We start from the raw sequence: 12741 nt of genomic DNA, 5'->3' as shown, positions 1-12741 counted from the left end.
AATGGGTCATTAATACCTGTCTCTTCCCCTTTTGACCCCTCCCCTCCCCTCCCCATCCTGCTGCTCCTATCGACAGCCCTAAAGAGTCAGTGGCTGGTGGGGAGGGTGCTTTGGGACTTCTAGAAAGACAAGGTTCTTCCGAGGCTCACTGTCTCCGAAGCTCCTGTTGGGTTCCCCACCGTACCTTGCCTGCCGGTCTGTCCGTTCCTGGGCCTGTGCTGCATGCAACATTTTGCTGGGAGAGTGTGGTCTTCTAAGTGAAGGAAGGAAAGGAAATAGAGGGAGAAAGGTGTCTGGTTATTTATTTTAGGAATTATACCTCCAAACCATCTGCTTCCCAAATCTCTAGGACGTCGCAAACACGGGTGAGGAGACAGTGCGTGGGGGAAGGAGAGCTCCCAGCCCAGGCTCTACTCCTGGCCCTGCCCTCTCAGGACCACGCTCAAGTCAGCACTGAGGCTGGACAGGGGTTCATGGGGGTCTGGAACCACATTTTCTGCCCCAGAGAGTCATAAGATGGGGAGCCTGGGGCCCAGCTTATGCTAGATCAGGAATTTTGTGGCAGTGGAGCCGCTGGACTCTGGAAACAGATACGTTGTATTAGGAGGGAAAAGGAGAAAGCCCAATCAGCCCTCTCCCAGAAACCTGTCTCCTTCCAGCCCCTGGACCTTAGGACTACAGAATCTTTCATTACTGAGAGACAGATTCTCCAAGTCCCAGAAAAAGCCCAAAGCAGACCAACTCACATTCCAAGCAGGAAAGAACAATTAGGTAATTAAGGGTGCTCTGCTTTGCAGAGATAACTGTGCTAAGGCCAGGCCTCATGGAGGACCAGGGCTTTCACTCACTCAAACACTTGTTTATGCTGGCTCTGCGTGGCGCTGTCACGACAGGCGGTGACCAAGGGGCCCTGTGGCCAGGAGCCCAGGGACTTGATCAGCAGCAGGCCATCCATTTACTGACCTTGCCTCCAGTCCCTTTTGCTATACCTCCCTGTATTTATACAAGGGAAGGGATTTTTTTTTTCTTAAATAAAATGAGAAACGATTTCATCTTCCTCCTACCCCAGTCCCCAGTAAGCCTTGTTGATCCAGCATAAACTGAGGCTTACCGTCCATTTCAGCAAGAGCAGGGCTCAGATCCTGCCTCCAACACTGCTGTGTGACCTTGGGCAGTTTACTTAATCTCTCTGAGCTCCTGTGTCCTCATTTGTAACATAGGCAGAATAATTCCTCCTGGTGTGTTGTGATGATTAAATGAGATACTTCATGAAAAGCATCCAGAGCAGGGCCTGGCACATAGAAAGCACTCAAAAAAGTGTTTGCTGATTCTAGGCTGGGTGCGGTGGCTCCCGCCTATAATTCTAACACTTTGGGAGGCCGAGGTAGGCAGATCACTTAGGTCAGGAGTTTGAGAACAGCCTGGCCAATATGGTGAAACCCTGTCTCTACTAAAAATACAAATATTAGCCAGGTGTGGTGGTGGGCACCTGTAATCCCAGCTACTCGAGAGGGTAAGGCGGGAGGATTGCTTCAACCTGGGAGGCGGAGGTTGCAGTGAGCCGAGATCGCACCACTGTACTCCAGCCTGGGTGACAAGGTGAACCTGGGATGACCTCTGAGGGCCCTTCCTGTTCTGCATCCGAGGCGCTGCCATTTGTCTGTTTTCTACCGAGGTCTGCCCGGGGAGAGAGGTACCCCAGGACTGCCCGGGCCCAAAGGTGACGATGGGAAGCTGGGGGCCACAGGACCAATGGGCATGCGTGGGTTCAAAGGTAATAACAATCTCGGTTTTCCCTGAGCCTCACTACCAGCCCCAGACAGCATGTGGGCATTGGTGTGGGGGACCAGGACTCTTATCACAGTGCCAGGGACCAGAAGGGCAACCTCAGGCAAGTCACTTCACCTTGTTAAATACTTTAGTTTTTCCACTAAAAACTAGAAACCCTCAGCCAGGTGTGGTGACTCATGCCTGTAGTCCCAGCATTTTGAGAGGCCCAGGCAGGAGGATTGCTTGAGCTCAAGAGTTTGAGATCAGCCTGGGCGACACAGCAAGACCCCATTTTGACAAAAAAAAATAAAATAATTAGCCCAATGTGATGGCATGTAGCTGCAGTCCCAGCTACTTGGGAGGCTGATCTCTTGAATCCAGGAGTTGGAGGCTGCAGTGAGCTCTGATTGTGCCACTGCACTCCAGCCTGGGTGACAGAGCAAGAGCTCATCTCTAAAACAAAACAAAACACACACACACGCAAATCTCGAAACCCTCATGATGGTATATTTCACAGGGCTGTCAGGAGGACTGAGCGAGCGTGCATGTGCAAATGCTCAAGTCCTGGTAGAAATGCAAGGGAGTGTTCGGTAGGTTGCAGCTCAGAGAAGGCCAGCAGGGTGCCCTGTGGGGCAGACACCAAGGCTGCAGGGCCAGGACCACCCTTCTCCCCAGTCCTGCCAGACGCCTGACCTTCTAAATACTCTTATTCCCCCAACATTTACAACTTTAATTCAATTCTCAGATTTCCAGTGCCAAAAAATGTTCCTTCCGATCTGCCCTTCTTCCTGTGGGTAGTCCTCTTGTTCATTTTTAGGAAAACCTATTTTATAATCAGTCTGTCTTTTCATGCTCACTTCAAGATTGTGCAAACCTCCTAGCGTCGCTGCGGAAGATGGAGGACTTCTGATGCCCTGTACCCAGGCTTTCTACTCCTTACTTGTTAAAATGAAAACTAAGAAACAACTCCTGCTAATCATTGCCACCCCATGTCTAGGATGATCCCTTGATCTTGGATCACTGAGAAATTTTATTTTACTTTCTGGTCAGCAATGAAACAGGCTGAGGCTTTCCTTCCTTTTATGATCCCATTTTAAAAAGTTGATTTTAAAACAAGTTGTAAAAGCAGCACATGCTTGTGGAAAATAAAATTAGAGACTAGGCAAGGTGGCTCATTTCTGTAATCCCAGCACTTTGGGAGGCCAAGGAGAGCAGATTGCTTGAGGCCAGGAGTTTGAGACCAGCCTGGCTAATATCGCAAAACCCTGTCTCTACCAAAAATACAAAGATTAGCCAGGCATGGTGGTACACACCTGTGATCCCAGCTACTTGGGAAGCTGAGGCAGGAGAATTGCTTGAATCCAGGAAGTGGAGATTGCAGTAAGTCAAGACTGCACCACTGCACTGCAGTCTTGGGCCTGGGTGACAGTGAGACCCTGTCTTAGAGAGAGAGAGAGAGAGAGAGAGAGAGAGAGAGAGAACAAATTAGACAACACAGAAGTGCATAAAGCAAAGTGTCCACCTCTCAGTTCCCCCAGCTCTTATTCTTTAGAATAACTACCATCAATACCTTGGAGCACATCCTGCCAGATCTTTTTCTGAGCACATTCCTATATATATGCTGCCTTTTTCTTTTTTTTCATCTTGAATCATCCTGGACATTCTCCCCTGGAATTTGTTGGCTTGCTTTTTTCACCAAACAGTATGCTCTGGGCTGTTGATTTGTGGATGTCTTTCTGGAGGTCCTTGGAATAGAAATCCCTTGTCATTTTAATGCCCAGTGAGTGGTGCCAGGATTTTTTCTTCTTTGTAGAGAGAGATGCCAGCTGGCCAAAGAGGTATTCTCCTTTAGGCATATCCTGGGAAGGAAATACCACAGTTCCCTGGTATCTCACATCCATGTTTTATGGTCTTTCCCACGGAAAAACCTAATCGACATAGAACCCGCCTCTCTCCCCGTTTAACTAAAGCACCCTCTCCCTTGTTTTCCCTGGTCTCATTAGCACAAACTTGGAGGCTTGCATGGTGGCTCATGCCTGTGATCCTAGCACTTTAGGAGGCCAAGGCAGGCGATCACCTGAGGTTGGGAGTTCGAGACCAGCCTGACCAACATAGAGAAACCCCGTCTCTACTAAAATACAAAAATTAGCCAGGCATGGTGGCACAGGCCTGTAGTGCCACCTACTCAGGAGGCTGAGGCAGGAGAATCACTTGAACCCAGGAAGCAGAGGCTGCAGTGAGCCAGGATCACACCACTGCGCTCCAGCCTGGGCAACAACAGCAAAACTGCGTCTCAAAAAAGAAAACAAACAAACAAAACCAAAACAAACTTGGATATGAGCTTCTAAAACCTTGACTGTTTAGTAGAAGTATCTTTGACTTGTCTTCTTCCTGCAAACTTCCCCGTGCTCTTTAGGCTGCTCTTTGGTTCTTTATGAAGGGGTGGGATTTTCTCACCGGTGCCGCCTCCTTCTCGGGGTGTCCAGGGCAGATGGCAGAGGTGGCTGCCCTGTTCTCCTGCCTGCTGTACCCTCCAGCTGCTGCTGGCTCCCACCTGAGGGTTTCTCTGGTCTCGAGTTCATCAGTCTCCTGCAGGTAATATTTTATTCGCAATTAGGATTTGTTTCCATTCCTAATGGCACTTTTCCTCCTCTGTTTTAGGTGACCGAGGCCCAAAGGGAGAGAAAGGGGAAAAAGGAGACAGAGCCGGAGATGCCGGTAAGGACATTCTGCTGGGGCCATGGGATACGGTGTTGGCACAGGGCTAGCTGTCCCCTGAGTAGCCCCGTAAGTTTGGAGGTTCAGAGGCTGGAGCCATGGCTGGCGCTCAAGTGTCAAAGGAGCCTCCTTACCTTTTTTAGGGCTCTGCCAGTCTAGCAAGAGATGCTGACAGACCCCAGAGGCACTGGCCACATTTCTAGAGGTGCCATAAACCTGGAGGTTGTGTGCATGGATCTGGAGGCTGTCCCTGGCCACTCACTAGCCCAGCTGGGTGTAATCTCTGTGCCTCAGTGTTCTTATCTATAAAATGGGGATAACTAGAGTCCTTACTTCATAGGGCCACTGTGAGAATTGAATGAGTTAATCCGTGTAATGTGTTTATGATCGCGCTGGACCTGGTGAGGACTCAGTACCGGTTCGTGATGATTATTCTGTGTCATGCGCCCACTCAGACACGCTTTCTAAAATCATCGGAGGTGCTTGCACAAATTCAGCTATTGACCGTGTGAAAGGCCTCCCCTCCCTGGGTGCTACATGGGGAAAGGGGCAGAGACAGTGGCATCGCCTTCATTTTTCCCTTCTGCCGCTGATGGAGGAGTGACGCTGGAGAGCTCATGATCCGGCAGACCACCCAGTTAGGAGTGGGCGTCTTTCCGCCGTGGTCTCTTCTCCAATGTTGACAAGAGAACCAGCGTATTTCATTGTGCCACTCTTCCAGGGTTTATTTTCACCCCAGAGGGCTACATGTAGAATCTTGGAGACTTGCCAGAGAAATAATGACCAGAGTATCTTAGCCAAGTTTTAAAAAGAGCAAAAGGAAAAATCCCAACCCCAGTGTGTGGTGTGAGTTGGTTCTGTCCGGTGTGAGGGCGCAAGTGGAATATTGCTGCCTGTGGCATCTGGGCTCCGGTCTTGGCTGTAGGAGGACAGGCCTGGGGAAAGAGTCCCTGTGTTATAGCCTCCCCTGTGGACACTCAGGGACAGGGGCCACTGCAGAGTCACAAGCTGGACACAGAGAGGGGTCTCATGCCACCCAAATAAATCAAAAAGACTATCAACTCCACCAAAATTTAACCCAATACCACACCCCAGCACTGCTAATAATTAGCCCTAGCCCTCCATAAACAGGAGAAGGTTTTGAAGAGAAACCTCCAAGCCCCATCACCAAAAGGAACACTTAGTAAGGAATATATGTGTCATTATTCCCACGTGGACTATAACCATGACTGATGACGTGAAAAATCATCATGGTACTTCAGCTATGCAAACACTGATGGCCAATACCCGCAAAACACACTCGATAATAAAAATGATTAACTGCTCATTCATTGATCTTCCCACACCATCTAACATTTCTCTATGATGAAACTTCAGCTCACTTCTTGGTGCCTGCCGAACCCTTCAGATCATTATAGGATTATTCTCGGCCATCACTACACATCCGGTGCTTCAACTGCCTTCCCTTCAGTCACTCGTATCAGCCAAGATGTAAACTCTGACTGAAACGATACACTGTTTTCATGATTCCTTGGTCTCAGCAAGTCCTTCAGATGAAACCAGCACATTGAGGGTGGTATGGCACAGTAGGTGCTTCCAATGACACTTTTCTACCAGCCATGCTGGACCACAGGGAGACCTCACTTTCGAAAAGAGCCCTCCCCGAGGCCCCCCAACACTAAACTTGCCCCCTGCTTCGTCTCTGCCCTCCCCTCCCTGGAGCACGATTTGGGATCAAATAGGAGCAATGTGGGTGACAGCACCCTGTCCTCGAAAGTGACGGACTTCCCTGGGGAAAACAAGCAAGGTCCCAGGCTGACCCCAGACCTCCCACGCCCGCTTTGCCTGAAACGCTCCATTCCAGGGGCTGTCTGTGAGCCTCACGGTACTTCTGGCTTTCTCTAGAGTCCCTTTCCAGGGCTTGCCTGGGTGTGTCTGACTGGATAGGGCCATCTAGCACACCTGATCCGATCCCTTTTGTCTAAAGGGCTGGGTCCTGCATGTCATCTTCGGGGTGCTGTTTTTCCCTGCTCTGTTTGTTGACTGGTTTCTATCAAGGCTGTCAAGGTAGCTGAGAAGGATCGTGGCACTTCGTTCTGAGAAATAAACAATGCCTGATGGGGGTGGCCAGGAAGGGAGGAACTGTGTGGAAAGATGGCCTTGGAGATCAGGAACGCTGCCCGCACGCCAGTGGGGCTCTTGTCAGGAATTCCCTGGCGCCCGTTCTTTCGGCAGACTTGAGGGAGCAGCGACGAGGTCCAGCCAGCAGGGCGTCCCCGTGCTGCGGAACACACGTGGTCTCTAGTCTCCTTGCCCCTGTGGGCCGGGCTGGTGGGCTCTGCGCTGGGATTGGGTCCTGAGGCTGGAACATGGTGCGGGGAGGTAGGAGCCAGAGCCACAGGGGTGCAGGGGTCCCTGGGTCCCATCCACATGGCTCCCGAGCCTCTTGACTGCACAGCAGGAGGTGATGTCAGCTCTGGATGGCCGCCCCGAGGGACTGAGGCTTTCTTTCCTGCTTTGAAGAGGCTACACCCTCCTTGCAGCCCAGAACTCAGACAGAACCCAGAGCCTATGCTTGCACAAAGTGCTAAGCTTTTCTTTTCTGCTCCCTGGCAAGACCCCCACCCATAGTGGTCTCGAGGGGCAGTGAAACTGGGAGGTGAAGGGGCTGAGCAGAGGCAGCTCCATGGGCAGAAAGCACTATACAACGCGAGGGGGACCCTGGGAGAGCCAGAGGAATCGCAGAACAAAGAAACTGGCAGGCCAGCCCCCATCTTCCCATTTTTAGAGGCCCAGAGAGGAGGACGGACTTGTCACATCCTTAGGCCGGGGCTGAGGCTGAATGAGACCCCCAGCCCCTGACTTCCTGACCCTGGGACTCGGCCCCTGGTCTTGGGCTACAGGGCCGGGCTCCTTAAAACCCTAAGCAGTCCTCTCTGTCACTGGTAGCTCCAGATGTAGATGGAAGGACCTTGGGCTGCAGGGGAACAGTCATCACGAGTCTGTGCCTGTCCCGTTGTGGGGTGTCTTCCCACGGCCTCCACCCACCGGCTTGCTCTGACCACACCAACACCAAGCCGTATTCAGCCCCCCGCTTATGTGTCCAGGGAATGCCAGTCCCAGAGGCGTTAACCACATCCCTGAGACCCGGGCTTTGCCAGGAGAGCGGAGGCTCAGCTTACAGAAAAATGCAGAAATTCTGGCAGACATGGTGCCCACGACTGAGGGTTTCTTGGTCACTCCCTGCACCCTGGGCAGCCCCACCGGAGGATCTGCGGGCTGGGAAAAAGAGTTTGTAACACCCAAGAGCCACCCTCCTCCACAGGCTGGCATTGTGCGGGAAGAGCTGCCAACCAGGGTGGCCTTTTGTAACCCTGAGGCCTTTAAACCTTTCCCAGCCACCTCCCAAGCCAGTGCCATCAGCAGCAAAGACCTGAGGTTTCAGCAGATGGGGGTGACTACACGATGGGACTGGTGAGAAAACACGACAGACACCCCTCACTCGGGAAGGGGAGGCTGGGGGTTTTCCCTGGAGGAGGGAATTCCACAGAAGGCTTCTCAGGACCCATCCGAGTCCACGTTAAAATATTTTTCAGGACAAAAATCTTGCCATTGTTTACCCATGTTTTGATCTGAAGTCACAGGATTTTAGGATTGGATGGGTTTCAGACCCGTTCCTCTCTCTTGGCCAACCCCACCCCACCAGTTTTTGGAACAGAGACCAGCGGCAGAGAGATGGGTGGTATCCCCAAAATCACCCCGCCTACGTCATGGCAAAACCGGGTCTAGAATCCAGGTCTCCCGTTTTGTGCTTGATGAGAGATCAAGGTTTTCCCGGCAAGGGCGGTATCAGTCACTCCGTGACACGTTTGGCTTTCGGCAGTTTGGCCAGGAAAAAAATAATAATAAAACAAAATGCTACATACACACATCTCAAGAGAAATACATTTGTTTTACCCTCGTCCGTTTGCAGGAAAAATAAATAGTATTTTTGCAATGAAGGGGTGGATGAAGAATTCGGTTTTGGTTAAGTCCCACAGCATGAATTTAAAGCATGATATAAGTTTGGATTGTTTAAAACAAATCTGTGTCCATTTGGTTTCACATGGAAAAAAAATACGTAGATGCCACAGGGGTGAGTTCCAAGCCAGTGTTTGCTGATGGTTTTCATGCATGGCTCAGAGCACTTGAAAAATGTTTAACACTTTGTGCATATTTTCAGTATTTCGGGAAGTGAGTTTGGGGATGAGGGGTGCTGTGGGCACCCCAGCATGCAGTGTCAACTCAAAATAAATGATCAGGAAGCATGTTTCTAAACAGGTTTCCCTGCAGCTGCCGAGATATGTCTGTCTCTGTCTTACAATCCAGGAGGCAGAGTCCTTTGGAGTCTCTGGACTCCCTTCTCCTATTCCTGTGCCTACAGTTTGCTGTACTGAGTACCCCAGCCTGATCTCAGCCACTGCACCTTTTTTTTTTGGAGACAGACTCTGGTTCTGTCACCTAGGCTGGAGTGCAGTGGTGTTATCTCGGCTCACTGAATCCTCCGCCTCCCAGGTTTAAGTGATTCTCCTGTCTCAGCCTCCAGAGTAGCTGGGATTACAGATGCATGCCACCCCCCTGTCTAATTTTTGTATTTTTAGTACAGACAGGGTTTCTCCACGTTGGCCAGGCTGGTCTCGACCTCCTAACCTCAGGTAATCTGCCTGCCTCAGCCTCCCAAAGTGCTGGGGTTACAGGCATGAGCCACCACACCTGGTTGACCCAAGTCTTAAAGAGTAAGTTGGTGTCCACCAGGTGGGTGTGGAAGTTGATGGCGTCCCAGATAAAGAGAACCATATGCATCAAACAGCATACTGTTGTCTGATCCTCCCGAATAGTACCGCATGGCAAGGGTTTGGGATCTAAGAGACAAATACTAAGGCTAGAAAGGAATGTGGGGGTTACTAAGGGCCTTGCAGTGGTCAGGAGTTTACGCTTGAGCCTCTGGGCACAGAGAAGCCATCCACAGGGTGGTAACGGCAGAGCCTCAGCTGTCCCTGGAGGCCCTGTGCACACGACCAATGGCTGGTGCGTGGTAGACAGACCTTCCTCCCGGGAAAGGCCACGTTCCAAATCCAAGTTCCTCTTCTGCTCCTGCTTCTTCTCTTGTCTGCACTTCCACTTTCAGCAAGTCCTGTTTTTCAGAAACATGTCCCGGGAAGAAGCAGACCCAACTCTCTGCAGTTCCGTATGCGCCGTGCTGGTTGTAGAGCAGTGAAAAGGAAGACTCGCTTCCTCTGCTCATTCCCAGGCCTCTGACCCCGACTGTGCGGGTGTTTCGCACACTGACCAATCCCCCAGTCCCAGCTGGGTGTCCCACCATTCAATTCCATGCCGACATAATCTACCTGGAGTTAGTGAAGACCCCACTGGGTAAGGGCTCAGTCCCACAGGCAGCCCCCGACTCGAGATGCAGTCTCAAATCCGAGCTTCCAGAACTTCTGACCAACTTGCTATAAGTCGGAGAATCCCTTTAGAGCCCCGCTCCTTGGGTTTGATTATTTGCTAGAACCCAATTCACAGAACTCAGGAAAAGTTAGGTCCATCAGTTTATTACAAACGACACAACTTAGGACAGAGGGACAGAAGAGATGCAGAGGGCAAGGTATGGGGGCGGGACGCAGAGCCTCCCTCCGGGTACACCCCCCTCCAGGCACCAGCATAGAGCCTCTCTGCCCTCTCTGGGCACACCACCCTCCAGGCACCAGCATAGAGCCTTCCTGCCCTCTCTGGGCATGCTGCCCTTTAGGTACCTTGATGTGTTCAGCACCACATCCAGAAGCTCTCTGAACCTGTCCTTTTGAGTTTTTATGGGATTTCATTACCTAAGCATGACTGATGAAATCATTGGCCATTGGTACTTGAATTCAGTCTTCAGCCCCTCTCCACTTCTAAGTGGGGCTGAATGGTCCAGCCTTCTAAACGTGGTTGATTTCCCTGACAACCAGCACCCCCATCCTTTGGGCCTGCCCAAACTCAGGTGTGGTTGGAAGGGGCTTATTATGAATTTAAAAAAAAAAAAAGGCCGGGCGCGGTGGCTCAAGCCTGTAATCCCAGCACTTTGGGAGGCCGAGGCGGGTGGATCACGAGGTCGAGAGATCGAGACCATCCTGGTCAACGTGGTGAAACCCCGTCTCTACTAAAAATACAAAAAAATTAGCTGGGCATGGTGGCGCGTGCCTGTAATCCCAGCTACTCAGGAGGCTGAGGCAGGAGAATTGCCTGAACCCAGGAGGCGGAGGTTGCGGTGAGCCGAGATCGTGCCATTGCACTCCAGCCTGGGTAACAAGAGCCAAACTCCTTCTAAAAATAAAAAAAATAAAAATTTAAAAAAAAAAAAAAAAAAAAAAAAAAAAAAAAAAAAAAAAAAGATGCTCCAGAGCTATTTCAGGAGTAAGGACAAAAAAAAAAAAAAGAAAAGAAGAAAACAGATTCTCACAAGAGATCCTCCTGTTACTCTTACTGTTTAAGAAGTTACAAGAATTCTAGGAGCTCTGGCTGGGAGCTGGAGATGAAGACCAGATACTTCTTCTATCAGCATCACAGCACAAACCTTAAATCTAAGTCCAGCTCTGACCCCACTGGCTGTGTGGCCTGAGGCTAGTCTCTCACCCTCTCTGGCCACAATTCCCTCTTTTTTGCCCTGTTTTGTAAAGAGGATGGAATCTGGCCTTCCAGGCATTTTGGTTTGCCAAGATCTCATCTTAAGCCTTCCCAAAACAAATCCAGTGACTCTTCCTGAAAGCTCCCAGTGATCCCTTCCGTGGGAGCTTCCACATTCCCATGTGCAGAAAACAGTTTGATTCCGACTAATCTATGCTGTATGTGGTTTGATGGCTTCACACAGATTTAAGAGGAACTGGAAAAATTAAAGGCCTGGCCTCTTTAAGAAGTCAGGTGGTCAAATAAGGATACGCAGGCCAGGCATGGTGGCTCATGCCTGTAATCCCAGCACTCTGGGAGGCCAAGGCAAGTGGATAACCTGAGGTCAGGAGTTCGAGACCAGCCTGGCCAACATGACGAAATCCCATCTCTACTAAAAATACAAAAATCAGTTGGGCTTAGTGGCAGATGCCTATAATCCCAGCTACTCGGGAGGCTGAGGCAGAAGAATAGCTTGAACCCAGGAGGTGGAGGTTACAGTGAGCCAAGGTTGCACCACTGCACTCCATCCTGGGAGACAGAGCAAGACTCCGTCTCAAAATAAATTTAAAAAATAAGGATGTGCAGAGGTGCCTGCGAGTCAGGCACAGATGGGCCTGCTGCGTTGTGTTCATCTCTTTAAAAGGTATTTTCAGCATCCCTGGCCAGAAGGAGAGAGACAAGCGCTGGGCCCGTGCCCTGGCAGGGAAAAAAATGCTTAGGCAGGGAGAAATCAAACTCCCCCTTGGGAATCCTAAAAGGCCATTAACAGGGCCACTGATATTTGTATTCTGGATATATACTAACCGAAGGCAGGAATCAGGGCCAAAGCCCGGGAAGAACTGCTAGTTGGAAAAAAATAAACAAGGCAGTGTGGAGTTTATGTTCAGAGTTAGCAGCCAGGTGTGTGTGGTGGACTCGGGAGGCTGGGCTGCTGTGATGCATTATCTAGGAGGGGCATGGCACGCATCAGTTGAGGTGGCCAGTCTGCCCGCTGCCTCGTCCCTATTCTTCGTATGTGCGTTGCCTGCTCTGTTTCCACTTCTCTGCTGACACAGGCAGCCGAGCCCGTGGTGCCGCCCTTCCCTTCCCGCCGGGGACTGGCATCCCCAACTCCCTGGCAGATAGCCAGTGGTTTGGGGGATTTGCCCTGCAAGGAAAGTGTCTTAGTAATACCAACCTCAGATGAAGGTGAACACGAAATCATTTACAAAACCCAGCGAAAGAAATGACGCTGGGGTCTCTGATGTGGGTTTTGAACAAAGAAAAGTTTTATGTTGAGATGCACATGAAAACCAAGAGCGGTTGAACTGTTTATTTAGAATGCGTTTCAAACAAACTTGGAAATTGTGCTTACTCTCCGTGACCCCAGCTCCTGTTATGCAGGGAGTGAGTGCAGCTGCAGGCTCTGTGGATTGAGTCTGGGAGGTCCGGGGAGCCTTTGATGTCACTGATCCACTGTCACTGCCACTGTGTGAACTTCACAGTATAGCCCTAGGTACCCTCTGTCCTTTGACACGGAAGCCATCCTTGGAAGGTAGTTGGGGCCAGCTGTCTAGGTGTACTTACTTT

General features: G+C 50.7%; 1 protein-coding gene across 4 annotated transcripts in view; it reads left to right on the top strand.

The window, feature by feature from the left end:
* SCARA5 (scavenger receptor class A member 5) overlaps positions 1 to 12741 on the top strand; it is a 124289-nt gene that overhangs the window by 84300 nt on the left and 27248 nt on the right. For 3 of the 4 annotated variants that reach the window (XM_003937210.4, XM_074384101.1, XM_074384098.1), the window contains 2 exons: positions 1676 to 1774; positions 4432 to 4488. In XM_003937210.4, the coding sequence (XP_003937259.2) occupies positions 1676 to 1774; positions 4432 to 4488 (156 nt within the window). The remainder of the gene's footprint in view (positions 1 to 1675; positions 1775 to 4431; positions 4489 to 12741) is intronic. The other variant, XM_074384099.1, reaches the window with a different exon arrangement.

The sequence above is a fragment of the Saimiri boliviensis genome, chromosome 13 (assembly GCF_048565385.1).
Source record: "Saimiri boliviensis isolate mSaiBol1 chromosome 13, mSaiBol1.pri, whole genome shotgun sequence".
In the NCBI taxonomy this organism is placed as follows: Eukaryota; Metazoa; Chordata; class Mammalia; order Primates; family Cebidae; genus Saimiri; species Saimiri boliviensis.
This window is presented reverse-complemented; position numbering and strand designations above follow the sequence as displayed.